We start from the raw sequence: 25465 nt of genomic DNA on the forward strand, positions 1-25465 counted from the left end.
CGGGACAATAGTTTTCCACCGCTTGGGAAAACAATGGCGACCGAAGCCACTTTCGAGGTTGCTGAAGATACTCGAGACTTGTTTCTACCTCGAGTACTGAAACCAGACAGGCCGAGGCGGCGTCGAAATGGCAGCTATTGTACGGAGTGTTGTGTAGAAGTACAGTACATTGGTGTGCAGGGATCACCACGTCATTGGCAGCTTATCGATAAGGCGCCCCAGCTACACCCGTTTTCGCCCCGACTCTATGCCTTCGTTGACCATTAGAAATTTCCGTACCTTCGATTCTCCCACCGTTGAAGGCGTCTTTGGATCCTAGTTTTGCTCTATGGTTGAGCTTCTGTGCAGATGACCGCCAGTTTGATGCGGAGGCAACTGACAACTTGCGCTCGCGCCCGACTTTCGCCGTCGTATCCGTCTACTCTCTTCACACGGACTCCATTGTTAGACCTAAAGCAGTGCCAAAGAGCTATCCTGATCTTCAGACCGCGTGGGCCGGCCATACCAAAGGCATCCTTTACTAGTACGACAGTACGTTCCACTCAGGATGGCCAATCGGACCATCGACCCAACGATGAGCGGACGCTTCAATTAGGAAACAGTAAGAGCACCCACTTAGAGTTGACTGAGCTCAGACTGACGTGCGGCGAGCCGTCCGCATCCTCCATGAACGTCTTCCGACCCTTCTTGCATCTCCTCTACCTCAGAACATCCTCTCGCCGCACATCACACTGCACCTTTTCCCCTCAACACATCCACATCTTCCATCCGTAAGCGGAAAGTTGGCATATACAGCGGCGCTATGGACTGCCCCTGTGGCGTGGGGTCGAGTCCCTGTCCTGGGCAACGTGAAGCTTGACGTTCTCTCGGAACGCATGGTCAAGAATGGTGCCAAGTCTATGGCAGCAGGTGGAAGTGCAGGAGACGAGAAATTGATCGTCAGGTGGAAGACGTGTGGAAAGACAGAACATGGAGACATTAGCGAGGCCATGGAAAAGATTCGCAAGATCATTTCTCGCCGGGACGACTCGGATGACGAGTTTGCTGGCTTGTTCATCTTCGAATTCGACGAGCATGGACGGATTCTGAGCCACACCATTGAGCACGCCGAAGAGGGCGGAAGCTGGGACAAGATGTCCAAGGTCATCAGTGTCACGGATTGGCTGCTAGGGAGGAAGTGGGCCAGGAAAGACGAAGGTGTGGCTGGTCTTGCATTGGCGAAGAGCGGCGAGAATGTCAAGATCAAGGGCGCTCAGCGTGAGGGAGGAGATTGATTTCCATGGTTGACGGCGTCGAATGTTTTCAGAAGCGTGCATTGGATATCTGATACCTGAGGCAGCACGAGCGCTGCACTCATTTCACGGTGTGTTTCTGTTCTCCCCTCCTCACTCTGTATCGCTGGCACCCGAGCGTCCGCCCGTTGTATCTTTTTTTGTAACTTGTACAAAATGTACCAGTAGCGTATTGTAGCAATTCAGGATCCATCCTCCATCTCCCCGACCTTGAAAGAGCTCAAGTCGGCCTGACAGCTGAACACAACAGCCACCCAATGCTCGCCACACTTTCGCCAAGGAGCTTTAGACCTCTTTTGGATTGGCCGATTACGAGGCATGGATGGTGCTTTCCACTCCCCAACAAGCATCTATCAATGTCTCCGCACCTCTCACCAGGCTCCTAACTTTTGCAGCCGTCTTGCGCATCGCTTGTGACAAGCAGTTGGGCTCATTTCCAGCCTTGATGCTCCCGGATAGCCCACCACCAGCCCCCCGACTTTTGACCGACTCCGCCAGTGTGCTCAACTAGCCTAACCCCCGCCCCAACACGCGGCTACGCCAGAGCTTCAGCCTCATTGCATGCTCTTCCCCATCACTGAGCTACTCTGTTAGCACCGCCTAACTGCCATGGCCGACATTCCGCCCGGTGCCGATCATAGTATGTCGCAAACCTCATGGGGAGCTTCTCTAATTGCTGACGGATCCCAGATCATGCCATTCTTAACCTCACCCCGGAGGAGAAGCGCGCTTTCCAGTACCTGTTCCAGCAGGCCGATACAGAGAAGCTCGGCGTCATCACCGGTGAGGTCGCTGTGAAGTTCTTCGAAAGGACGAAACTAGCACCCGCTGTCCTGGGAGAGATATGGCAGATCGCAGACACAGAGAATCGTGGTCTCCTGACCTACCCGGGCTTTTGCCAGGTCTTGCGCCTGATCGGTCATTACCAGGCAGGGAGGGATCCCTCGCCTGAATTAGCATTCAGACGTGAGTGGAAAAGTCTCAATGGTATGCGCCGTGCTAACGGCCTTTCCAGCTGGCCCTCTTCCCAAGTTTGAAGGCCTAACGGTACCATCGGCGCCCGTCCCCCCAACCGGTTTCGCGCCGCCTCCTCCAGGCGTTTTGCAGCCTCAAATGAGTGGGGGGCCTATTCGAGTCCCTCCCTTGTCCCCTGCCAAAGCTGCTGAGTATGCCGGCCTCTTCGAGAAGTCGGGCGCCCAAAATGGCATCCTCTCTGGTGCATCTAGCCAACCCCCCTATTTATCGTACTGCGCTAATGTCTGTTAGGGGAGAGGGCGAAACAGATATTCGAGAAGGCGAGGTTACCCAACGAGACTCTGGGGCGCATATGGAACTTGGCCGACACAGAACAACGTGGCGCATTGGGCGTGACCGAGTTCATCATCGCCATGCATCTGTTGGCTTCCTGTAAGACAGGAGCCTTGAAACAGTTGCCAAACAATTTGCCTGCCGGTTTATACGAGGCTGCATCGCGACGACCTCCTCTTCCCCCTCCTCCAGGCCGCCGACCCGAAGATATCGTGCCACCCATTCCCCGTCAGTTCAGCGGTGCTCCACAGAATCCCAGCCCATTAGGACGACCGGCGTACGCCACACCCCCGCAGTCTGCTCAGGTTACCGGAGGCGACTGGCTGATCAGCCCACAAGAGAAGGCGTCTTATGATAATTTATTCAACAAGGTCGATACGATGGGTCGCGGTTATATCACAGGTGAACAGGCGGTACAATTTTTCAGCGATTCGGGCTTGCCGGAAGACGTGCTGGCCGGCATCTGGGATTTGGCTGATATCAATTCCGAGGGTCAGCTCAATCGGGATGAGTTTGCTGTCGCAATGTATCTCATACGGCAACAACGTAAACCTGGGACACCCCTTCCTGCAGTTCTACCTCCGAACCTTGTTCCCCCAAGCATGCGGAGTCAGATTCGAGCGCCGATGGCAATGCCTGCGCCGGAACCTCAGGTCTTTGCTGCGGCCCAGCCAAAGTCAGCGGCCGATGATCTGTTTGGACTGGATACGTTCTCTGCTCCTCCCCCTCCTGCGCCCGCGCAGGTGCAACAGTCAACTGGCGGCTCCAACACATTTAACAAGCCCTTCGACAATGATCCCTTTGCGAGTAAGACGGGATCTCCGACTTCGCCCCAACCATTCCAGCCCGCTCCAAGGAATCCAGCCTCCACTTTCAAGCCGTTCTTGCCAACGTCGTCTTTCGGACAGACCTTGACATCACACTCGACAGGGCAGTCTGGAACTTCCACCAGCCAAACAAAACTAACCCAACCTGGCGGAATAGAGGACTTGCTGGGTGAAAGCGAACCAGACGTTAGTAAGAAGCTCTCTCAAGAATCCACAGAATTGGCAAATATGTCCAATCAGATGAGTACTCTTCGCACCCAAATGCAGGAAGTACAGAATAAGAAGGTTACCACAGAGCACGAGGTGAACAGTATATCTACGCAGAAAAGGGATCTTGAGCTCCGTCTATCTCAGTTCAAATCTCAGTACGAATTAGAGACGAAAGCTGTAAAGGCACTCGAAGACCGACTTGCCACTTCCCGAAATGAGACAAGGAAGTTACAACAAGAGTTGTCTGTTTTAGAAGCACAGCTCCAGGACCTGCAGAACCAGCATCGCCAGGTCGGGGCGGCTTTCGAAGCGGATCAACGTGAGAACGCCAATTTGAAGGAGCGCATCCGTCAAGTCAATGCGGAAGTTGCGCAGTTGAAACCTCAGCTTGACAAGTTAAGGTCCGACGCACGCCAACAGAAGGGACTTGTGGCGATCAATAAGAAGCAACTTGCTACGAACGAAGGGGAGAGGGATAAGATCAAGAACGAGATGAATGATCTCAGCAAGGCTGCGGATGAAAGTTATCGCGGCGCTCAAGGTCCAGCTGCCAGCGTGGTAAGCCCAGCAACCTCAACCGCAAGCCACAATACGAACCCCTTTTTCCGAAAGTCCCCCCAGCCGACAGCAGATAATACAATGTCTCCTTCAGGCTTTTCACAAGGGCCTCACAAAGATTTTGACGCTGTTTTTGGAAACGCATTCACGTCACCTCAGTCGACGGCTCCACCAACAACTTTTCGATCCGACAGTCAGAGCCAGGTGCCAACATTCTCTGCCCCATCTGGCCACTCCGTTCGCTCCTCGGATGGACCAGACGTGCCAACACCGTCCACGTCTCCGCCGCTGTCGTCGTACCAGGAATCACCGCGCCCTGGTGAACCGCCGGCGCCTCCCGAGTCCCGGCAGTTTGCTTCCAGCTTCTTGCCCCTGAGAGACACTGTGCCCAGGTCGGACTCGTTTAGCTCGTCAGTAAAGGTATCAGCCCCGGCGAGTAGGTATGGTGGGCCCGGGAACGACACTCCGACAGCTTCGAAGGCATCGCCGGCCGCAACTCCAATACCTGAAAAGCCCACCGCGGAACGCCGTGATACTTCCAAGACCGACGCAGACGCATTCGGACCATCGCTTTTCGATCGTACAGCTTCCCCGGTGGCTAGTGTTACTAGCGACACTCAACGCTCCGGCTCCAAGGCTGAGGATCGAAGGGATGTGTATTCTAATTTCGGAGGACCTACCGCTGACCTTCCTGGTGCATTTCCAAGAGACACTACATCTCCGCTTCAGCAAATGCCCACGGGCGAAAGTAGCCTAAGCAACCAAAGCAAGGTCAACAATCGGTCGACCGACGCCTCTCAAAACCGCACTGACCCATTTTCTACGGTCGGTAGAGATCAACCCCGCGGAAGCTCCTCCGGCAAGGTCGATTTCGACGCAGCTTTCGCTGGATTCGGCTCGGCTCGCCAATTTCCTGACATCAATGCTAATACAAGCACGGATAGTGGCTCAGCCAGCAAGTTTAATAAGGAGTTCCCGCCCATCGAAGATCTTGGTCATGACGATGAAAGCGACAGCAACAGCGAACAAGGATTTGCAGACAATTTCACCTCTGCGTCTCCCAAGCAGCAGAGAGCCAACAATCCAGAGTCCCAGGCACCAAGCTCTGGCACCGGTGCTACTGGAGCAGAGGGTGCACCACCCACAACTCGGACTGACTCCAATGCTAGCGGTTTACCAACTGCCGGAGCTCAGAAGTCCCCGCCCACTTATGATCAGACCGTAGGAACCAGCAGGGGATCAAATCAATTTCCCCCAGAGTTTGGCGGCCTCCTTCCTTCCCGAACTGATCCAACCACTCAGCCCGCTCCGTCGGCTGCTCCGCAGTCCACAGAGAGAACTTTCAGTGGTACCTCAGGAGGCCAGGGTGCAGCTCTGTTCGGTGGCTCCGCAAAGCCCACGACTACTTCACCGCCTCCTGTTGACACTCCTTCGTCGACGGTGCCGTCGGATGCTTATCATTCTGCGGTGTCTTACGGCACAAGCGATACCAAGGGCCCGTCTTCTGGCAGCAATGTCCCACAGCCTGGAAGATCAGCGTTCAATGACGACTTTGACGCCGGCTTCGATGATTTGACCGAAGCCAAAGAAGCTGATGACAAAGCCGACGATGACTTCATACTGTCTTCGCAACACCGCGAGGGATTTGATGAGTTCAATCCGGTCTTTGATTCCCCAGCTGCGTCGAAGTCCAATACGATGGCATCTCAGCAGACCCCGACTGGAAAGCCACATGGTGATGATGGATTTGGCGACTTTGAGCACCTCTCACAAGGCTTTGGTCAACCTCGAGCGCATCAACAGGACCGCGAAGGATGTAAGTGCCGGACCTGCTTCCCACACCTGTATTCTCGATGATTTGGTTTGGAATAACTAGATTTGCTAACAATGTTAGCGCTGACTGTCGCCTCTCCTCCCCAGGACTGGGATGCTATCTTCTCGAACCTGGAATCGCAGAACCAGAAGACTGCCCAATCGAGCGGTGATGTGGGAAAGTCGGTCTTCGATACACTTGATAAGGAAGAAGCTGCAGCCGCCTCGGCTTCTCAGCCAGCCCAGAAGCCTCAACTTGGTCGCGCGTTGAGCTCAGGTACGGAGCACGACGATCCCATCCTCAAGAAATTGACCGGTATGGGTTACCCGAGAGCGGAGGCGTTGAACGCGTTGGAGAAATTTGATTACGACATCAACAAGGTCAGAAGAATAATTCAAACGAGATCATTAATAAACGTGACTAACTCCTCTGCAGGCCGCCGACTATTTGACATCCGGCAAATAGATTCGAGCATTGTATGGCATGTATACAGTTGGTCAATACGCCATAGTTTCATTTCTAGGAGAACATGCTGTCCTCTATGAGCTTCATGAGTTCTGGCTTTGAGAGTTTTTTTCCGTGGTAACGTTTAGCGCGCATACGGTCACAGTGAAGGGACTATACACTAATCTGGCCTTCTTTCCAGCGATGTGTTGATGGGAACTCATAGCGACCTCCGCAACCTCATAGGTGGTATCTACTTGAATACTTGCTTTCATTACACGTTCCCAGCGTTTGCTTTCACCTCCTTGACAGAAGGGCAATATATTCTCATGACATCCACAATGTTCGCCGGGTCGCCCAACCAATGTTGTTTCAACCTTGCGTTTGTTCACCAGGGCTCCTCCATATTGGGGGTCGGGGCACAATTAGCCACACGCACAGCCACAACTGTCGTGCCTGATGACGTCGTCCCTTCCTGCCACCTCCAAGAAACAACTGCCATACCTTCAAGCCAAGCCGTCTACACAATACACAGTGCGCGCAAGTTGAATAACACTCAGCACATTTATATTTCATTAGGACGAATCACAGACCGCTACCATGTCGGACTATGCGCCTCCAACGGTAAGTCACCGCATGGCCTTACGGACTTTCTGTTCCCAAACATTGACCTTTACCGCAGCGCCCTCCACCGCCAAAAGTACCTGAAGGATGGAAAGCGGTATGGAATGGTATGGTTTTTTAACATTCGGTGCAATGCGTTGTTCGCTGACAAGTCCTTCTCAGAGCAATACAGCGAGTACTTCTACGTCAACATATACACCAAGAAATCGCAATGGGAGAAGCCCACGGAGCCTGTCTACCCGCCTGGCGAAGCCCCACCTGAAGGCCCGCCTCCCTCCTACGATAACAAGAACGTCGACCCCGGCAGGCTGGGAAGTAATAACCCATACGCCAGTGGTGGTAGTGCTACTGCTGGAGGACTGTCATCACATGATTTGAACGAGGATGAAAACCTGGCTAGGAGATTACAGCAGGAAGAAGATGAGCGGGCGAGAGCACAGCAGTCTGGGGCTCAGGGTCAGGGCCAGGGAGCTGCGAGTGCGTATTACCAGCAAGACGGCAACAACAACAACAACAACAACAACTACCACAACCCGCAGCCGGGAACCTATGGGGGACCGCCGGCTACAGGCAAAAAGGGCTTCCTAGGAAAACTCCTAGGCAAAGTGAGCGGCAGTGGGGCACATCACCACTCCCATGCCGGGTATTCCCAACCGCGACCCCAAAGCTACCCTGGCGGTGCCTACGGCTACGGAGCCCCCATGCACGGAGGGTTTCCAGGAGGTCGGAAACCGGGTGGTGGACTTGGAACTGGAGGCGCGGCTGCGCTGGGTCTCGGAGGTGGACTGTTAGCGGGAAGTATGCTGGCGGATGCGGGCGATCATGGCGGGGACTATTATCAGGAGAATAACTATTACGGGGATGATGGGGGAGGGGATATGGGCGGGGGTGATTATGGGGGTGGGGACTTTGGCGGAGGGGATTTTGGAGGTGGTGATTTCGGGGGTGGTGACTTTTGAGAGGGAGGATATCGGGGGGTTTGATTCTCACTCATGGCTTGGTGTTGGTGGTGTACTTGTATTGTACCTGTACCTGATGACGTATCCGTAGCCCCTGTCTGGCTGATTATAGACCTCACCTCTCAAACCCACCACATTGCTCCACGCGTCAAGCAAAAGAGCCTATGCTGAAACGCTCGCTCCGGCCTCGCATCAATCATGGCCGATCAGCAAAAGCGAAACATTGTAATCATAGGTCCGTTTTCCCCAATCCTCACCCCATTGCCCCGCTTCCACCTCTCTACGTACCTACATGAAGCAAAAATGTATAAAAACTAACATACCTCGCAGGCGGCGGCATCATCGGCTGCACAACGGCCTACTTCCTCTCGCACCACCTTGCCTTTGACAGAGAAAGGGATAGCATCACGCTGCTGGAGGCGACGGAGATTGCGGGCGGGGCGTCGGGGAAGGCGGGCGGGTTGCTGGCGCTGTGGGCGTATCCCGAGTGTATTGTGGGGTTGAGTTATCGGTTGCATAAGGAGGTGTGTTTTTCTGTTTTCATTGGTACTTACTCTATGTGTTCTTTTTGGTTGAGTCCTGCTTCTGGCCTTCTTTTGAAATATTTTCCGAGTTAATCTCGAAGTTTTTTGCCTCTGTCCTATCCATGCCTTGGTTCTACACTCTCGGAGCATCACTTTCCCTCGCATCTTTCTATCACATCCAATCCAAAAACTCAAATTGAAAACACCCAGCTCGCAGAACTCCACGACGGCGCCTCCCGCTGGGGCTACCGCACCCTCCACTGCGGCCAAGTCGACGCCATAGCCCGCCCTCCCCCATCATCCAACGACAACAACAACAACCCGAAAGATGCAGCACCACCCACACCCCCTCAATCCCTCTCCCTCCAAAAACGCCGTAAAAGCACCCAGGAACCCACCACCACCGCCCTCCTCCTCCTCCGCAAAGCCGGCGTCCCTCCGGACGTCGACTGGCTAGACCCAACCTGCATAACCGCCTACACAGCCATGGGCACCCCCTCCACCACAGCGCAAGTCCATCCGTACCAATTCACCACGTCGATGGCGCGCCTCGCCGAGGAGAAAGGCGTGAATATCATCTACGGCACCGCTACGAAGATCCACCAGGAAGAAGACGTAGGACAGGGAGAAGAAGGAGAAGGAGAGGGAAAAGAGAAGGCAGCAGTCACAGGTGTAACCTACATTCCCAAAAACGCGACGCCCGAAGAAGAAAAGGAGGGGAAGTACATACAAGCCGACACGGTGATACTAACCGCGGGACCCTGGACAAGGACGCTCTACCCTTCGGCACCAATCTCAGCACTGAGAGCGCACAGCGTGACGATCCGGCCCTCGAAGCCCGTCTCTGCGTACGCGCTCTTCACGTCCATCGAGCTCCCAAACCCCGAAATGCAGAAAGGAGGTAAATCAATGCGAGGCCGAACCCAGACCACAACAGTGACACCGGAAATCTACGCCCGGCCCAACAACGAAGTCTACGCCTGCGGCTCGGGGGACACCCTCGTGCCCCTGCCCCTTTCCACCTCCGCCGTCCAGGTCGATCCCGCCCGCTGCGCGGACGTCGTCGCGCACGTCTGTAGCATTTCCCCGGCCCTGCGTGAGGGAGAGGTTACAGCGCGTCAGGCGTGCTATTTACCCACCGTGGATACCGGTGGGGGACCCTTGGTCGGCAGGACGAGTGTAAAAGGGTTGTTGATTGGGGCCGGGCATTCGTGCTGGGGGATTCAGAATGCGCCGGGGACGGGGCGGTGTTTGAGTGAGGTGGTTTGGGAGGGGGAGGTGAGGAGTGCGGAGGTGGGGGGGTTGGATCCTAGGGGGTTTGGGCTGTGAAGAAGGATGTAGAGCGTTGATGTGGAGAGTAGAGATGGAGGAATATCATGCATATACGGTTATGATTCCTTGTGATCATCGTGCTCACGAGATAGGGGGAGAGAGAGAGATACATAGAGAGCTCTTGGAAGCCTCAACCAGACCGGCTCAGGAATCAATATGGTCCTATCTACAAACGATAGCAGCAGCAGCAGCAGCTAATGCCAAAGCGGAACTCATTTTCTCATCAAAAACCCTCCCTTACTGTGCCTATAACTTACCCTGGAGGTCTTCCGGTTTCGCTCGCACCGTTCGGCCAGCCAGCCGGAAATGCACCATTGCTGCCCGAATTCAGATATCCTCCATCCAAAACCCTAAAATTCCAATGACCCCCAAAAGAAACGAGCGTGACCGCGGCCGTAATGTAGTATATACAATCCCAATCCCCCAACCGAAAAACGCCACCAGAATGCATGCCGGATCCTCGTGAGCGTGAGAGTTATATATCCACAAACAAGGAGAGCGTAATCAGACAAAAAACCCCCACCCGCAATCATAGCAACGTAGCCACATCCCAATCAGAGCCCATTAAACCCAATCAGCAGCGCCGCGGCTCCCGCTCCAAGACCCCACTGCGGCGTATACATGGACGCGGCGGCACCACTATGCCCCCCTGTCCCACTTGCCGTCGGGGTGACAGACGGGGCCCCAATCCTTCCGCCACCTGAGCTCACCAGACCGCTAGACACCGCGTTCCGCACCCCGGAGGCATTGGGAACCCCATCCGCTCCTGGCTGGATCTCCTTGATGGAGCTCTGCGTGGCGTTGAAGTTGGTCTGGGCCAGCGAGATCTCGTTGTTTTCGAGATCGTAGACAGCGTATGCGGAGCGAAGGAACGTATCGCCCAGCACGGAGGTTGAGTCACCAGCGGGACCGATGCCAAGAATGCAAATGTCCTGGCCACGGCGGGTTCCGGCTACGATGACGAGTTCGTTATAAGGGACGCTGATGGTGGCGCCGGAGAAGCTAAAGTCGAGAGAGCCTTGCTGGCTGGCAAGAGCGCAGTCGACGAAGGCGGCGCCTTGGGATTCATCGTACTGAGCGTTGAACGTCCTGTACAAAGTTCGAACGACGTTGTCTGGCAAGTACGTGAGAGAGGAGCCGGAGTCGAGGAGGACGGGAACGTTTTCGTTCTGGAAGATGGAGCCTGCGTTCCCGTCCCGGCCCAGTCCGGTCAGAGCGATGACGAATTCGGAATGGACGCCTCCTTGTCTGGTGAGGACGGGGAGTGATTGGAGAGTCCCCTGGAACTTCTCCGTATCCACACCGCCAAACAGGATGCTGCCGGTGGACGAAGAAAGATCGTTCAACCAGAGCGAATACGCATTCGTGTTGATGTCTCCATTGTCGACAAGAAGCTGAGGAAGGTTTGGATAGGGAGGGAGGCCACCGCGCACGACCTGGACTTCGTTGGCCGTGTAGCCGATACCGAGGATGCCTTCGGGAGAAGTCGACTCGTATCCAATTCCGAACTGCAGACGTTCCAAAGTCTTCCCGCCAAACTGAAAGGTGTCTCTGGCATAGTCTCCCGAGGCGCCCGAGCCGTCGACGTAACTGATGTTGAAGACGCTATTCACGTACTCGTAGGTTGACGAGGCGTTGGGATCGTAGGTACCTGAGTCGCTACACTGATCGCCCTGCTCCTGGCAGAGTGTGGAATTGGCGGCATTCACCCAAAGGTCGCTGCTCCCGGTGTCAATATGTAAGCGGAACCTCTGCGGTGGAGTACCCAAGGTGCCGTTAGCGAAATAAAGGGTCTCCAGATTGTCGAGCGTCTGCTGGACGGTCTTCTGTCTGCGGCGCAGTCGATCGTGTGCTGCTGGGTTCTCTATGTGGCGACGTTGGATGTCTAGACCGAAGACTCTTGGGTTCTACAGGACTGATTAGCAGGGAATCAGAACAGATCGATTGGTGGCACATACCTCTCTGGATACCAGTCTCAGAGCTGAGGATAGCTGCAGCACAGATGCCGCAGCCAATAGGAAGGTGGAACAATGCATGCTGGCTGAGTGTGGGCCGGGAAATGTACGATGTAGATCTCCCCGCTAGTAGCGAAGAAGAGGGCTAGTATGTATAGGCAATGATCTAACCCTTCGCTCGAGCAAGGCCGAACGGACGACAACCGCAGTCGATCGTAGTTGTACGAAGTGCTGAAGGCACCTCTGGTCGCTGCTAAGGTGGAGGACGAGGGGCAGAAAAGACTACGGACGGCGAGTAAAGGAAATGGAGTCCAGGTACGGTATTGCCAGGCGGCTGCTCGAAGCAGCAAAGCAAAAAGGGAATGCAGAAGGTGAGGTGGAGAAAGTAGAATGATGACGGAGAATTCGTAGAAAAGAGAAGAAAAGGAAAAGGAAAAAAGTCAGCGATGAGTATCTGTACATGGACGAGAGAAAAGGACAAGACGAACGGCCATGGTGCAGTTCGGCCAACAAGTGGCTCAGCACAGGTTCTACGAAACGGCGAGGTGTGGAGCGATGACGCGTAGCTCCGTGTTCCGACCCCGTTTGAAAGGCGGGAAAGAGCGGCCAGCCACATGTACCTTGTGGGGATGGGGATGGAGCGTGGCCAGACGTGAATTGGCTGTGTCACGGTGGCGGTTTCGGAGAGTCTGCGGTTCCTTTCACACAATAAGGCTTGAGTTGTTCAGATGTCCTTGTTCTCATGAGTGTGGCCTGAAAGAGGTACTGTGTACAAAGCCGTTGATTCAAGGCGTGTGTGCGTGGTTGTTTTGCAGCCTACTTCTTTTCCGATGGCCAAGATGGCCGTTCGCGGGGTTTTCGCTGGCCGGAGAGGATTCGTTCCGAACGGGGTGTGACATTGTGTGCAGCATGCGATGATTACGGCGAGACGCGGTTTCGAGGTTTCTGGACAGGAATCGGGTGGCGACAAGCTTGGAACCTTGGACGTACGCTTGACCGAGAGAGGAATAGATCGGGTAGTAACCGAAAACGGCTTAGCCTTCTTTCCAAACCCGTGAACGCGTGTAGAGGTCATCTACGCGTCTGCGCGCCTTGAGCTCTCCGCGCGAGCCCACACCCGTACAACTCCCGCACACCTCACCAACATGGCCAAAGCCGAGTCCTCCAAAGCCGCAGCCAGCAATGGCATCAGACCCAACCCGAACGCCGCCGGCGGTACCCAGTACGAGCTCCCATGGTACGTCTCTCCCTCCTCCCATCTCCCTCCCTCAAAACCTCGTCCAGCCCTAACTCCCCCTCCTAAGGGTCGAAAAGTACCGTCCCATCTACCTCGACGACGTCGTAGGCAACACCGAAACCATCTCGCGCCTCAAAATCATCGCCAAAGACGGCAACATGCCGCACGTCATCATCTCCGGAATGCCGGGCATCGGCAAGACGACCTCGATCCTATGCCTCGCGCGCCAACTCCTCGGCGACGCCTACAAGGAAGCCGTGCTGGAGCTCAACGCCTCGGACGAGCGCGGCATCGACGTCGTGCGCAACCGCATCAAGGGCTTCGCCCAGAAGAAAGTCACCCTCCCGCCGGGGAGGCACAAGATTGTCATTCTCGATGAGGCGGATAGCATGACGAGCGGGGCGCAACAGGCGCTGAGGAGGACAATGGAGATTTACAGCGGCACGACGCGCTTCGCGTTTGCGTGCAACCAGTCGAATAAGATCATCGAGCCGTTGCAGTCGAGATGTGCGATTCTGCGGTATGCGCGCCTCACGGATGCGCAGGTCGTGCAGCGCCTCATGCAGATTGTCAGGGCCGAGGATGTGAAGTACTCGGATGATGGGATCGCGGCGCTCGTCTTCTCCGCAGAGGGCGATATGCGTCAGGCCATTAACAATCTGCAGAGTACGCATGCTGGGTTCGGCTTCGTGAATGGCGATAATGTGTTCAAGGTGGTGGATAGCCCGCACCCCATCAAGGTGCAGGCCATGATCAAGGCGTGTCATGAGTGCAAGGTGGAGGATGCGCTGCAGACGCTGAGAGAGCTGTGGGATTTGGGTTACTCGTGCCATGATATCATCAGTACCATGTTTCGCGTCACCAAGACGGTCGATACGCTCAGTGAGCATGCCAAGTTGGATTTCATCAAGGTGGGTTGTCTATGTTCAGGTATGGTTGGTATTAAACAAGCCCATTTGCTGACACACCACTAGGAAATCGGCTTCACCCACATGCGCATCCTCGAAGGCGTCCAGACGCTGCTCCAGCTTCAGGGCTGCGTCGCCCGCCTCTCAAAGATCAACATGAAACCCCAGCTCTTCATCGCCAAGGCATCATGAATTGTTAAACCTCTTCATTCAGAACATTTAGCGTGGCGCCACAGGAGCATAGGACACCCCCGTTCCCACCCCGACTGGGAGATGGCAAGAGGTGGCGTCCAGGCAAGGTTTCCAGTCCCGTGTCATTGCTGTCGATAGGCTACCCTCCTTTCGAGGATGAGTTCGGGATCGGTATGCGTAGGTATTCTGGCTGGTAGCGGTAACCGCCGAACCAATAGATTAGAGGGCAATGTGGAGGGTGAGAGCGCAAAGGTCATGGGAGACATAACTAGGCATCATCTGTGATGGATGCAACGATATCCTGATAGTCAGGAGGAATATGGATCCGTTGAGAGATAGTGAAGGGCATTCATTGGACATGTTGAGAGAGCAAGTGTGAGCAACATACCCAACCTGTTCAGACGAAAGCAAAGGCGCGCCGAGTGAGCAAACATGAAAATGGTCTCTTTGATATTTGGTACATGGAGACTAATGTGACAATGGCCGACCAAGCAGCGAGATGTTGATGCTCCCACGGGGCCCGCGACCCTTTCCATCTTGATGAGAAACGGCATACACAAACAGTACCAAAGGAAATATTGACCCAAGGAGAGGAAATATAGGCGTGCTGATGGTATTGCTTGCATTTGCATCTGCGCTTTGACTCTTAGTCGAACTGGTCCTTGGGGCCCGGCTTGCTCTGGACCATCATGCCCTTCTTGAAGGTGATGGGCTCGGTTCCTTGCGCCTGTTGAAAGGCTGTGAGTAGACGTTCGGAAAGAGAGCGACGGGCAAGATCCTACCTTCATGTACTCCTCGGTGGCCTCCTGCCACTCCTTGGTCATGGTCCGCGGGCGCGCGGGGTTGGCGAACATGCGGATGACGGCGAAGAGCGCAAGGGAGGCGCCAATGACGCCAGCCGTAATGAAGAATACCTTGCGGCCCTCATCGGGAGGCGCGGGCCGGCGCGGGCCATGGGGTCCAAAGGCAATGTAGTACGCTGCAGGTGAAGAAGTCAGTCTCCATGTACGTGTACGACCGATATGCCAAGGTTGACCAGATCAATATTGCTCGTATGCGCTCCGATGGAGCCCGCAAAGACATGATATAAACCAATGGCAGGTCCAATGGCGGGGAATTGGCTCCTACGCACCGGCCTTCTTCTCCTGCAGAGTCAATTCCTTCCAGTCTGCCTTCATGCGATCCCTGAGCGACATCCACAGATCGGCCTGCTCCTGGGGAGGCATGTCCTCCCATCGCTTCTCGATGTTGGCCAGGGTCGGGTTGGAGATGGCATGCGACTGGCGGATCTGGGTCTGCTGGGAACAGGCAAGAGGAGCGGCTTGACGGCTGGCATTGGCCTGGAGAAATGACGCGGAGGTGCGCGAAGCCCGCACGATGGAGGAGCGCAGCATGGCGACGACGGGAAGGGGGGTAGAGCGGAGAGGGTCGAAGAGTCAGAAAGGGAGAGGGTAGCGGTCCCCGTCGAGGGAATGTGGAACGGCAATGGGAGATGGGCGATGGGGATGACGATGGGCGCGGTTGACGAGAGGTTGGCTGGAGGTGAGGTTGAACGTGCAAAATGGTGGGCCTTGGCATTTATCGCATGACAGCGAGCTTTGGTTGGCGGTGGCTCGTCGCCGCCTGATTGGCTGTACCGAGGAAGCTCCCAGCAGCTCCGGGGGAGCTTCGCTGATAAGACGAAGGAGACATGATGTCAAAGGCACTGAAGGCGGTTTCGAAGAAGTCCTTATATGGGCAATCCAGACGCTGTTGTTACTTGTACATAGCCGTTACCCAGCCTCACAGCAAGCGATTCGTGCTGCTGCACTTCTCCTTGTCACACCGTGCAAGGTGGTAGCAGCGCATACTGTAAATGTTAGAGGCCAAAAAAAATCACATCATTGAACTGAGCTTGCTCGCATGGGTTTGTTTTTTGCTTTCCAGTATTCCCCAGCTCCACGACACTGGAGGGGGTGCTGCCACAGCTCATAAATAAAAACACAGCAGATGCCTCAATAGTTTGAGAGTACCAGGTTTCAATGCTTCTCCATCTCTTTGCGTCCAGCTGCTCACGCCCTCGCTCAGTCCCGGCCGCGGATTCGCAGCAAAACTTTTCTTGCCTTGTGGACATGACGCTGAGTTGCAAAAGTAATGATTATTGCCAATCGTCATTCTCCATTCTACTCCGTGTCGCTGATGGGGGCTCCGATGCCGCTGAGTAAAATAGATTTCCCTCAGCACCAGCGGCTCACCTCCTGCCATCCATCCTTGCATCACTCTATACTAGTATGCAACTCGTACCCAGGGACGCGAGCAAAACACACCTCAGAAGTAGACCACGCTGTCTCTATGCAACCTGCTCCCCGAGGCGAATAGTCATGGTATACACGGTAAACAAAACGGATGCTAGATCATGCTCTCCGGACTGTCCCGGGGGACGGCGTTGGGGCAACCAGACCCCCCGAGGTAAGGGTTGCAGTGCCTCTCGAGCATCACGAGAGGGCCACCAGTGCGTGGGAGACACACGCCGCGGCCGGGTGCGTCGGCCTTGAAGACAGGTGCAAAAAGCTGTTGACGTCGTCCGTGTCTGCCCCGCACTTACATAAAACCCAATCTTGACATCAACCCCCACCTCCCCCTTCCAATCTCTCCCCTCCGATATTCCTACTCTTTCTTCTCCTGCACACCACTATTTAGCCCTCCTACAAGTACACCCAAGTTCGTCCTCGCCATCTACTCTCCTTCATCTTCCTTGTCCCAACTGACAGCTGTTACAGCATCCACATAATCAATCATGGTCGTCAAGGTGAGCAGCACCCCAAAACAATGCCCGCCTTACAGCTACAGTATCTGACAAGCTCTCCAGGCTGGAATCAACGGCTTCGGCCGCATTGGCCGCATCGTCTTCCGCAATGCGTACGTTGTCTCATTGAATCGGAGCTTCCGCCTCCCTCTGCCGCTGCTTACTGACACCAACCCGCAGCATTGAGCATGACGATGTCAACATTGTCGCCGTCAACGACCCTTTCATTGAGCCCCACTACGCCGTAAGCTCCTCCTTTCCCGCGACCCCCTAAAGGTGGTGTCAGTGGCCGTTGAGGCCGTTCTGGGATCACCCTCCAGTTCACCGATGGCGGGGCTAACACCGCTTCCAGGCATACATGCTCAAGTATGACAGCACCCACGGCCAGTTCAAGGGCGACATCAAGGTCGAGGGAAACAACCTCGTTGTCAATGGCAAGACCATCCGCTTCTACATGGAGAAGGACCCCGCCAACATTCCCTGGGCCGAGACTGGCGCCTACTACATCGTTGAGTCGACTGGTGTCTTCACCACCACCGAGAAGGCCAAGGCCCACTTGAAGGGTGGTGCTAAGAAGGTCGTCATCTCCGCTCCTTCTGCTGACGCTCCCATGTTCGTCATGGGTGTCAACGAGAAGACCTACAAGTCGGACATTGAGGTGCTTTCCAACGCTTCGTGCACGACCAACTGCTTGGCTCCCCTCGCCAAGGTCATTCACGACAAGTTCACCATCATTGAGGGTCTCATGACTACGGTCCACTCCTACACCGCCACCCAGAAGGTCGTCGACGGTCCTTCTGCCAAGGACTGGCGTGGAGGCCGCACTGCTGCTCAGAACATCATCCCCAGCAGCACCGGTGCCGCCAAGGCTGTTGGCAAGGTCATTCCCGATCTCAATGGCAAGCTCACTGGCATGTCCATGCGTGTGCCTACCGCCAACGTGTCCGTTGTTGACCTCACGGTTCGCCTCGAGAAGGGCGCTACCTACGACGAGATCAAGCAGGCTGTCAAGAGCGCCTCCGAGAACGAGCTCAAGGGTATGTTTCGGCGACTGTTTACTCCCTCCATCGCTAACACAATATCCAGGCATTCTCGGCTACACTGAGGACGAGATTGTCTCCACGGACCTGCTTGGCGATCCTCGCTCCTCCATTTTCGATGCCAAGGCAGGCATCTCCCTCAACAAGAACTTTGTCAAGCTCGTTTCTTGGTACGACAACGAGTGGGGCTACTCCCGCCGTGTGCTTGACCTCTTGGTCTACATCGCCAAGGTCGATGGTAACGCGTAGGAATCAGGACGGAGCCAGGCCATGCCTAGACTTTGACGACCGAAATGACCAACCAGGGTGTTGTGCCAGACGAGCCTTCTGCCTATACGCGGAGCCCGTCCAGGTCCAATTGAGGCGTTTGGAGAAATACTGTGTACAGAGCGCTGTGAGAAAATGGTATGGGTAGTTATAGGACATTCAAATCAATGAATGCACAATTCCGCTTTCGAAGAAACTCGAACGAGTACCCTAATCTTGCTTTAGTTTCAGTTGACTTGTGATGTAATTGGGCCCAATCCGATCGCCGGCCCAGGACGGATTTGAGGAACATACTTTCCAGGAGCGTTCTACGACATCCACCTACAAGTTCTTCCGCTACTTTCCGACTACCCGGGAATTTATTAACAACAGGGGAATTCTAGGGGCTAATGGAAATAGTCGGGTTGCCAAGCTTGGGAGGAAGTGGCCACAGTCCAGCTGGGCACTCTACCGTCCATTCCCAAGCCCGCACGTGAAGTGGGTAGGCCCCTCAAACCAGAAGCTTTTGAACAATTCTAAAAGGGATTTATCAAAGAAAGACAGCAGTTGGAATTGCCTTGTTCGAGGTGCATACGGGCTGGCTGACTAAGCAGTTTGCTCACGTGCTGGCCGCGGTGCCAAGCAATCTACGGGAATCACCAAAGGATCAAGACGCGCCATCAACGTTTCGCTCTTGACTTTGATTTGCTGACTTCGAACTGAAGTCGTTACCTGACTTTTCTACGACAATAGCAACTCAGATAGTCGACAGGCATATCAAGTTGCGCCATACCTGAACAGCCTTTGCACGTGGAGGGCAATCCATCTGGACCATCTCGCAGGGTGTAGGATATTACAGTAGGACCCGTGTAAGCCTTCTAACTCCGGAGAGTTCCTAGGTCGCTGCAAGCACGCCAAAACTAGGCCGTCTATATTCAGGAAAACACCGCTGTCCGAGTCAAGCTTGAGCGGGTCTGCAAGCAGCCGGGATTCCATTGTTCCAGTGCAGTCAAGACCTGTTGAGCTCCACATGAGTTTCGCCGATATGCATCCATCTTCATAGGTCAGTGGCCCTTTTATTTCCAAATAGGAACGTTATTTGTGGCTTTCGCTTCCTTTTCGGTCAATCCGCCAGAAGGGTCGATCGATACTCCAGATTATGTTGCCAGACATCCTTTGGCATTCCAGTCAAGCATAGTAACTTCTGCGATTTCTCTTCGAAGCCCTTTTCTACAAATCACACTGACTAGTCAACAGTCACCGCACCGACCACTATCAGCAAATAGGTGGTCTGGGGTGGCGATTTGAAAAGGTCATCATCATGGCAGAGGACGAAATGATGGTGGACGATGGAGTGGTTGATTCAACAGAACTCAACGGGGACCACTCCGGTCGGCTGGAAACTATTGACCCTACCGTGATTACGCTAGGCCAAAGCCATGGTCATCCGTTTGTGGGTGGTAAAAGCAAACAACCCTCTGGATTTCCTCCGGATCAGACAGAAGTGTCCCTTTCGCCTTCCCCTAATACGGCCTCGGACAATATGGACATTGCATACTCTCATCTACCGAAAGTCGAGGTCCGGATCCCGCCTCCCCCAAGGTTTCCGCCATTACCCTATGCATCCTCCAAAACGGGACTGGTCTATGATGCGAGGATGAGATTCCATTGCGAACCAGTGAAGATGACGGTTCGGTCCGATACCATCCATCCAGAGGATCCCCGCCGAATCCATGAAATATTCCAAGAGATTCAGCAGGCTGGACTTGTGCAAGGCCCAGATGCTCAGGATGACGAGGCCAGGGATGAACAGTGCTGGAGGATACATGCAAGGTTTGCCAGTAAAGGCGAGATCTGCCTGATACATACGCCCCAACATTATGACTTCATAGAATCGCTCCAAGGTGCGTTGTGCTGATAATCTTCCCTCCACAGTGGCAGGCCCGGGCTGACGGAAGGCAGAAAAAACGGAGAAAGAGCTTGAAGATCTCTCCGAAGCAAGAGACTCGATTTATTTCCACAACAGCACGTTCGACTGTGCCAGACTCGCCGCAGGAGGAGCCATTGAAGCCTGCAGGGCCGTGGTCCGTGGCGATGTGCGAAATGCAATTGCCATCATCCGCCCACCAGGACACCATGCAGAGTGCGACCAGGCATCTGGGTTTTGCGTCTTCAACAATGTCCCCATTGCAGCTCGCGTCTGTCAAAACGACTTTCCCAAGGAATGCCGCAAGGTGCTCATCCTGGACTGGGACGTACACCACGGCAATGGAATTCAGCATGCCTTCTATGACGATCCCAATGTTCTCTATATCTCGTTGCACGTGTATAGAAACGGCCAATTCTACCCGTGTCTACCGGATGGCAACCTGACTTATTGTGGCGAAGGCGCTGGGTTAGGGAAGAATGTCAACATCCCTTGGCCTGCGCACGGCATGGGGGATGCGGAGTACCTCTATGCATTTCAAGAGGTGGTTATGCCCATCGCTACGGAATTCGATCCTGACCTTGTCATCATCTCAGCTGGTTTTGACGCCGCCGAAGGAGATGAGCTGGGTGGCTGCCATGTCACCCCAGCTTGTTACGCTCACATGACTCACATGCTCATGCGTCTAGCGAAGGGCAAGATTGCGGTGTGCCTGGAGGGAGGGTACAATCTGCGGTCCATCGCGCGGTCGGCACTTGCAGTAACGAGAACTCTCATGTTACAGCCACCCGATCGCCTTGAGGAGGATTTACCGCCTCCTCGAGAAGACGCCGTGAGGACCGTCGCCCAAGTCAAGCGGGAGCATTCACGATATTGGAAGTGCTTGTTCCCGAGGGAGCCGGAAGTGAGCGATATGGCGTCCTCGGAGACTCTGCGCTTGCATGACATCATCCGGGACTGGCAGAGCAAAGTGCTCACTGAAGCCCATCAAATGATTCCTCTCACCATCAAGAAGTCTGGGTTTAGCCAGACTTTTGAGCATAACGTGATGGCAACGTGAGAGTACATTTCCATCTTCATGCGCTCCTTACTAAAACACATCTAGGCCCAAGTTCATGGAAGAGCATCCGCTATTGGTGATCTTCCATGATCCGCCTGGCTGGATATCCCAATCGGACCCTGTGACGGGGAGGGTAGAACCCCACAACTCGTGGCTGGTACGTGCCTACAGTCTTGCGCTGTACATCCGCTAACTTTGGGCATGAAGACTAATGATACCAAGAGTTACATTGATTGGGCCATCAATGAGGGCTTCGAGATTATCGATGTCAATGTCCCCAAGATGGTGACGATCGAAGATGTGAGATGATTGCTCAGCTTTGACAGGATATATGTGCTGTGTTCTAACGGCAGGTAGGAGGATGGCGACATCGTGCAAACGGATGCGTCAGATGCCCGAGCACAGCAAACGCGCCTACTTGCCAACTATCTATGGGAGAACTACATTGAGTAAGTCGTTGGGTCGCCTGTATTGACCAGTACTGACAGTAAAAAGACCTCATGACGCAACGCAGGTTTTCCTCATGGGCATCGGAACGCCGTACACGGGACTGGTTGAGCTGCTTTCGAACAATGGTATGAGGTACATTGCAAGCGGGTGGATGCGGGAGGCTAATATTCCTGCAGAGAGTACAACTGAGGACAACGGCGTCCAACATCTCATTGGCTTTATCTCAGGCAGCCCGATCCCCTCGATCAGACGGGCCACGGACGATTACATTCCATTATGGTTCTATGAAGTAGGATTTCCTGACACTTTGTACATATTACGAACTGCCCAAGCTAACCATTGACTCACCAGCACACGACCGTCTTTGTAGCCTACGACCACCTGGCGTGGGACCCCAACCGGCAACGGAAACTGCGCAAGAAGTACGGCAAGTTGGTCAAATCCAGCGAGATGGCGCTGCACGCCATGCTCCAGGCACACAAGCGGGAAGTGCAAGAGCTGCTGTCGCGCATGAAGCGAGAGTACGAGGAGAAGCATAGCAGAAGCCGGACGTCGGAGGAAGAGCGAGAGGTTGGTCCTCCGACGCCGAGGACTGCGAAGGCGCCCGGGCAAGGGCCTGGGTCACTGCCTCCGATGGGGGTGTTTAGCTCACCAATCGTGGGGAGGAGGTTTGGGTGAAGTGGATTGCTGTGAGGGTCATAGGATAGATGATGGATGTAAATGTATTCTGGCCGTCTCTTCATGTGTATGTTCGTCATATACTAGGAGATGATGACGGAGCAATGAAATTGGGTGGATTGTAGCCATGTATGAACTAGCTTCGTGATTGATATATTGTTGAAGTTGGGCGTGCTGGAGTTGAAGGAGACTTTCCTCCGACGAGTGCGATATCCGTGAATGGTTCGACGGTTGGTGCCCAGGCCCGATGATCGGCGGTAGCTGAATCAGGAAATCCTCTAACGGTATTGGGAGCACACGATGATTTAGCACTGTGCCTCATCAGCCATCCTTCTCTGTCGAGATCACAAACACCCAACCGCACGTTGAACGCAGAACACACATTCCCGGAGCAGCAATCAGTTCAGCAGTGCGCACCCAACCTTTCCAGGCCACCTCTCTTTGATTATTCGTCATCATCGATACATTATCACCATTATCTGACCGACGACCATCTGCGTGCGGCGTACTGGCCAACCACAGCCAGCAGCCCAACCACGAGCCCTCAGCGTCGCTCAACGTCGCACCGGTTTTTGGTGGCTAGACTACCGTGTGAACAGGATGCGCAACCCGCAGCCAGCCGCCGTGTTCCTTTTTACCTCTTCCTCTCCCTCCTTCGTGCGCAGTCCTGCCCTTTGTTGATTGCGGTTGCGGAATGCCGCGCCCCTCCTCGGCCTTTCTCTCACCTCAACTCCGCCAGACCACGTGAAGGAGATCATCTCCCCCGAAAATCCTCACCCTCGCGCGCCTCCCGCCCCCCTGCTCCACTTTCGCCATGCTGCAATCCGCGCCCTCTTCGCCCTCGACCTTTCACCATTATGCCTCGCGACGGACCTCCAGCTCCCACAACACCACCCACACGTCCCCGCGCTTCCTATCCCAGGTGACGACGGGCAGTGCGTCGGCGCGGACAAAACCCGCCGCCGCGGTACCGACCGTGGCTCCATCCCCGTCCCCAGCTGTGGCCGTGGCCGTGACCTCCGCCCCGCCGCCCCAGAAGACTGAGTACAAGAATGCGTCGACGCAATACAGCCCGACCGGTTACCCGCCTACATATAGACCCCCTCGACCCATTTGCCCGAGGCCTCCTCAAACCCATCAATCCCATCCGCAACCCCCTCAACAACCTCAACCTCACCCACAACCGCCCACCGCCAACGCCAATGCCGATGATCCTGTCCCTCCCGAGCCCGCGGAACCCGCACTACGCGTAGACCCCCAACCTGCCGCTCCTCTGCACAACTCGACGCCTACCAGGAAGGCCACGGAGGACGTGGCCGGCCAGCCTGCACATCAGAGTGGACAGAGGGAGTCCCAGGCTGGGCGGCCGGGCGCTGTCACTCAACAATTCCCTTCTCCGGCCAAGCGCATCCGCCCCTCGGATCCAGCGAGTGTGAAGATAATGCCGCTGAGGTACGAGACGTGCGACGTCAAGGACCTCGGCGTGCTCATCTCGGACATGCTCATGGAGCTCGTCCGGCTGAACGACAAGAACCCGCTGCGCGACGGTCAGCTTACCCGCTTCCATTCAAGGTACCGTGGCCCTTTTCTTGACACTCCCGCAATGCTTCCTAACTGACTGTGCGTGCTGCAGGGCGCCGCCTGGCATATCCGTCCGCGATTATCTGAACCGCCTCATCGTCCATGCAACGCTCTCACCTCCTATCCTCCTTTCCATGGTCTTCTACGTCGACAAGCTATGCACCATGTATCCCGCCTTCACCATCAGCAGCCTCACCGTGCACCGGTTCCTGATCACAGCCGCCACAGTAGCCGCAAAAGGCCTCAGCGATAGTTTCTGGACCAACAGCCTGTATGCCAAGATTGGCGGTGTCAGCATACGCGAGTTGGCCCTGCTGGAGCTCGAGTTCCTGCGGAGGGTCGAATGGCGAATTGTCCCCAAGCCGGAGACCCTGGTCGACTATTACAAATTTCTGGTGCAGAGAGCAGAGGGGTACGAGATGGAGAAGGAGGAAACTTCTTCCGAGGACGATGACGAGACCTCGGCTGGGGAAGAGGAAGATGAGGCCCCGGAAGCTGTGCAGCAGCTCGGTTCGGGTTCGGAATCTACAAGCATTCCACGACACGAAGGATAACGGCACCTTGTACGCAAGAGACTTCACAGTACATTATTGAGCTGTGCAGTGCGTCGCCAGGACATCATGGCCCCTGGGAGACGGACCGCACGCCATTGGAAAAAATGGCACTGCTCCAGTTTCGCCCCCGACCGTCCCAAGAACACGGTTGACACCGGCGGTGTCTGATAACACCATCGAGCTGAGAGACGGATTCACACGGCTACCGGCCGGCAGAAGAGGACGAGAAACCGGAAGTAGAATCTGGTCCCCATGCAGTACCCACGCAGCAACAAACGCGGTTTATCTGACCACCAGGTCAGGTCGATCCTTTTGATTCAATCTCCCAGACCAGGCCTTGGGTCAGAGATTGAGCGAAGGTATAGGAGGTACATGCAATGCTAAGGGGATATGGTGATAACCTTGCATACTGTTTGCCCTTGGACATGCCAGGCGGTAGAGACCCGGTTGGCAAATATTGAGACATGCTGATAGGACAAGCGATCTCTTGGGAATGGTCATCAGGGAGACTGCGAAGCAGTTTGCAGTATGCGACTCGGGCACCCTGCCCATGCACTGCACACATGCACAGCTAGATATGCTGGCAGTTGAGGCATGCTCAAGACGATCTTTTGGCATGATTGGGCAGACATCCCTCAGTAGGATGATAGTTTTAGAGACGGATAGAATCAAATCATATAGCCTGCTGGCTACGATACTGTCAGGATTGCGAATGGACGACGATTCACCGGCTCTGACCCGTGTTGCTGTGTTGGACCAATGATGTCCAAACCATGACCCAAACCCATGCTGAGACCCGATGAAGCACCCACGTCTTTCACCATGATCAAAGTAAGGCGTCGGCTCCATGCTCGGCCGTTTTGGTTTACTGTCTCTCGGAATCCATGCCGCAGGCCGCAAGACGACTGGGTATTCGGAATGGCGCTGGTGGTTCCATCTCCTGTGGTAGTATGGATATCTA

The 25465-nt window shown here is 54.9% G+C and overlaps 12 protein-coding genes across 12 annotated transcripts; 8 read left to right on the forward strand and 4 right to left on the reverse strand.

Annotated features, from left to right (window-relative positions):
- Positions 1-108: 108 nt before the first annotated feature.
- Positions 109-1274, forward strand: EI97DRAFT_411535 (uncharacterized protein; the record flags this gene model as incomplete). Its single annotated transcript, XM_033796731.1, has 2 exons — positions 109-601; positions 652-1274. Exons 1-2 carry the CDS (start codon positions 349-351, stop codon positions 1272-1274), a joined length of 876 nt encoding a protein of 291 aa, XP_033657873.1. The 5' UTR covers positions 109-348.
- Positions 1275-1901: 627 nt separating this feature from the next.
- Positions 1902-6473, forward strand: EI97DRAFT_455235 (uncharacterized protein; the record flags this gene model as incomplete). The annotated part of the gene is made up of 6 exons (XM_033800622.1): positions 1902-1932; positions 1983-2258; positions 2308-2508; positions 2559-6011; positions 6090-6388; positions 6444-6473. 6 exons carry the CDS (start codon positions 1902-1904, stop codon positions 6471-6473), a joined length of 4290 nt encoding a protein of 1429 aa, XP_033657874.1.
- A 579-nt stretch (positions 6474-7052) lies between these two features.
- Positions 7053-8035, forward strand: EI97DRAFT_455236 (uncharacterized protein; the record flags this gene model as incomplete). The annotated part of the gene is made up of 3 exons (XM_033800623.1): positions 7053-7076; positions 7135-7183; positions 7239-8035. 3 exons carry the CDS (start codon positions 7053-7055, stop codon positions 8033-8035), a joined length of 870 nt encoding a protein of 289 aa, XP_033657875.1.
- A 152-nt stretch (positions 8036-8187) lies between these two features.
- Positions 8188-9888, forward strand: EI97DRAFT_411541 (FAD dependent oxidoreductase; the record flags this gene model as incomplete). The annotated part of the gene is made up of 4 exons (XM_033796732.1): positions 8188-8270; positions 8366-8559; positions 8770-9174; positions 9217-9888. Exons 1-4 carry the CDS (start codon positions 8234-8236, stop codon positions 9886-9888), a joined length of 1308 nt encoding a protein of 435 aa, XP_033657876.1. The 5' UTR covers positions 8188-8233.
- Positions 9889-10166: 278 nt separating this feature from the next.
- EI97DRAFT_119853 (candidapepsin-4 precursor) lies at positions 10167-12132 on the reverse strand. The gene is made up of 2 exons (XM_033793028.1): positions 11850-12132; positions 10167-11798 (listed from the first exon to the last, which is right to left on the reverse strand). Exons 1-2 carry the CDS (start codon positions 11925-11927, stop codon positions 10446-10448), a joined length of 1431 nt encoding a protein of 476 aa, XP_033657877.1. The 5' UTR covers positions 11928-12132; the 3' UTR covers positions 10167-10445.
- An 811-nt stretch (positions 12133-12943) lies between these two features.
- Positions 12944-14618, forward strand: EI97DRAFT_498544 (P-loop containing nucleoside triphosphate hydrolase protein). Its single transcript, XM_033802559.1, has 3 exons — positions 12944-13083; positions 13151-13994; positions 14058-14618. The coding sequence occupies exons 1-3, from the start codon at positions 12992-12994 to the stop codon at positions 14181-14183; spliced, it is 1062 nt and encodes a 353-aa protein (XP_033657878.1). The 5' UTR covers positions 12944-12991; the 3' UTR covers positions 14184-14618.
- On the reverse strand, positions 14342-14988 carry EI97DRAFT_120282 (uncharacterized protein). Its single transcript, XM_033793030.1, has 2 exons — positions 14966-14988; positions 14342-14910 (listed from the first exon to the last, which is right to left on the reverse strand). The coding sequence occupies exon 2, from the start codon at positions 14813-14815 to the stop codon at positions 14492-14494; it is 324 nt and encodes a 107-aa protein (XP_033657879.1). The 5' UTR covers positions 14816-14910; positions 14966-14988; the 3' UTR covers positions 14342-14491.
- On the reverse strand, positions 14527-15868 carry EI97DRAFT_411550 (mitochondrial cytochrome c oxidase-like protein subunit V). Its single transcript, XM_033796733.1, has 3 exons — positions 15316-15868; positions 14966-15162; positions 14527-14910 (listed from the first exon to the last, which is right to left on the reverse strand). The coding sequence occupies exons 1-3, from the start codon at positions 15575-15577 to the stop codon at positions 14830-14832; spliced, it is 540 nt and encodes a 179-aa protein (XP_033657880.1). The 5' UTR covers positions 15578-15868; the 3' UTR covers positions 14527-14829.
- A 1091-nt stretch (positions 15869-16959) lies between these two features.
- EI97DRAFT_455241 (glyceraldehyd-3-phosphate dehydrogenase) lies at positions 16960-18257 on the forward strand (the record flags this gene model as incomplete). The annotated part of the gene is made up of 5 exons (XM_033800624.1): positions 16960-16971; positions 17032-17081; positions 17149-17212; positions 17321-18005; positions 18055-18257. The coding sequence occupies 5 exons, from the start codon at positions 16960-16962 to the stop codon at positions 18255-18257; spliced, it is 1014 nt and encodes a 337-aa protein (XP_033657881.1).
- Positions 18258-19575: 1318 nt separating this feature from the next.
- EI97DRAFT_369005 (putative histone deacetylase) lies at positions 19576-22369 on the forward strand (the record flags this gene model as incomplete). The annotated part of the gene is made up of 8 exons (XM_033795161.1): positions 19576-20158; positions 20217-21237; positions 21287-21398; positions 21449-21541; positions 21599-21690; positions 21737-21823; positions 21872-21980; positions 22043-22369. The coding sequence occupies 8 exons, from the start codon at positions 19576-19578 to the stop codon at positions 22367-22369; spliced, it is 2424 nt and encodes an 807-aa protein (XP_033657882.1).
- A 637-nt stretch (positions 22370-23006) lies between these two features.
- EI97DRAFT_120709 (cyclin-domain-containing protein) lies at positions 23007-24675 on the forward strand. Its single transcript, XM_033793031.1, has 2 exons — positions 23007-23941; positions 24003-24675. The coding sequence occupies exons 1-2, from the start codon at positions 23184-23186 to the stop codon at positions 24502-24504; spliced, it is 1260 nt and encodes a 419-aa protein (XP_033657883.1). The 5' UTR covers positions 23007-23183; the 3' UTR covers positions 24505-24675.
- EI97DRAFT_120710 (uncharacterized protein) lies at positions 24676-25214 on the reverse strand. The gene has a single exon (XM_033793032.1). The coding sequence runs from the start codon at positions 25120-25122 to the stop codon at positions 24847-24849; it is 276 nt and encodes a 91-aa protein (XP_033657884.1). The 5' UTR covers positions 25123-25214; the 3' UTR covers positions 24676-24846.
- Between the last annotated feature and the right edge of the window lie 251 nt (positions 25215-25465).

The sequence above is a fragment of the Westerdykella ornata genome (assembly GCF_010094085.1).
Source record: "Westerdykella ornata strain CBS 379.55 unplaced genomic scaffold EI97scaffold_2, whole genome shotgun sequence".
Lineage (NCBI taxonomy): Eukaryota > Fungi > Ascomycota > Dothideomycetes > Pleosporales > Sporormiaceae > Westerdykella > Westerdykella ornata.

What these genes read in the sequence shown, in the direction of transcription:
- EI97DRAFT_498544 (XM_033802559.1), top strand. Translation starts at nt 12,992, where the DNA reads ATGGCCAAAGCCGAGTCCTCCAAAGCCGCAGCCAGCAATGGCATCAGA. An exon ending in ACCCAGTACGAGCTCCCATG is followed by an intron (nt 13,084 to 13,150) that starts GTACGTCTCTCC and finishes CCCCCTCCTAAG; the next exon opens with GGTCGAAAAGTACCGTCCCA. An exon ending in CCAAGTTGGATTTCATCAAG is followed by an intron (nt 13,995 to 14,057) that starts GTGGGTTGTCTA and finishes ACACACCACTAG; the next exon opens with GAAATCGGCTTCACCCACAT.
- EI97DRAFT_119853 (XM_033793028.1), bottom strand. Translation starts at nt 11,927, where the DNA reads ATGCATTGTTCCACCTTCCTATTGGCTGCGGCATCTGTGCTGCAGCTA. An exon ending in TGAGACTGGTATCCAGAGAG is followed by an intron (nt 11,799 to 11,849) that starts GTATGTGCCACC and finishes TCAGTCCTGTAG; the next exon opens with AACCCAAGAGTCTTCGGTCT.
- EI97DRAFT_411550 (XM_033796733.1), bottom strand. Translation starts at nt 15,577, where the DNA reads ATGCTGCGCTCCTCCATCGTGCGGGCTTCGCGCACCTCCGCGTCATTT. An exon ending in TCTGCAGGAGAAGAAGGCCG is followed by an intron (nt 15,163 to 15,315) that starts GTGCGTAGGAGC and finishes CTTCACCTGCAG; the next exon opens with CGTACTACATTGCCTTTGGA. An exon ending in CCACCGAGGAGTACATGAAG is followed by an intron (nt 14,911 to 14,965) that starts GTAGGATCTTGC and finishes GCCTTTCAACAG; the next exon opens with GCGCAAGGAACCGAGCCCAT.
- EI97DRAFT_120282 (XM_033793030.1), bottom strand. Translation starts at nt 14,815, where the DNA reads ATGCAAATGCAAGCAATACCATCAGCACGCCTATATTTCCTCTCCTTG.
- EI97DRAFT_120709 (XM_033793031.1), top strand. Translation starts at nt 23,184, where the DNA reads ATGCTGCAATCCGCGCCCTCTTCGCCCTCGACCTTTCACCATTATGCC. An exon ending in CTTACCCGCTTCCATTCAAG is followed by an intron (nt 23,942 to 24,002) that starts GTACCGTGGCCC and finishes TGCGTGCTGCAG; the next exon opens with GGCGCCGCCTGGCATATCCG.
- EI97DRAFT_120710 (XM_033793032.1), bottom strand. Translation starts at nt 25,122, where the DNA reads ATGCCAAAAGATCGTCTTGAGCATGCCTCAACTGCCAGCATATCTAGC.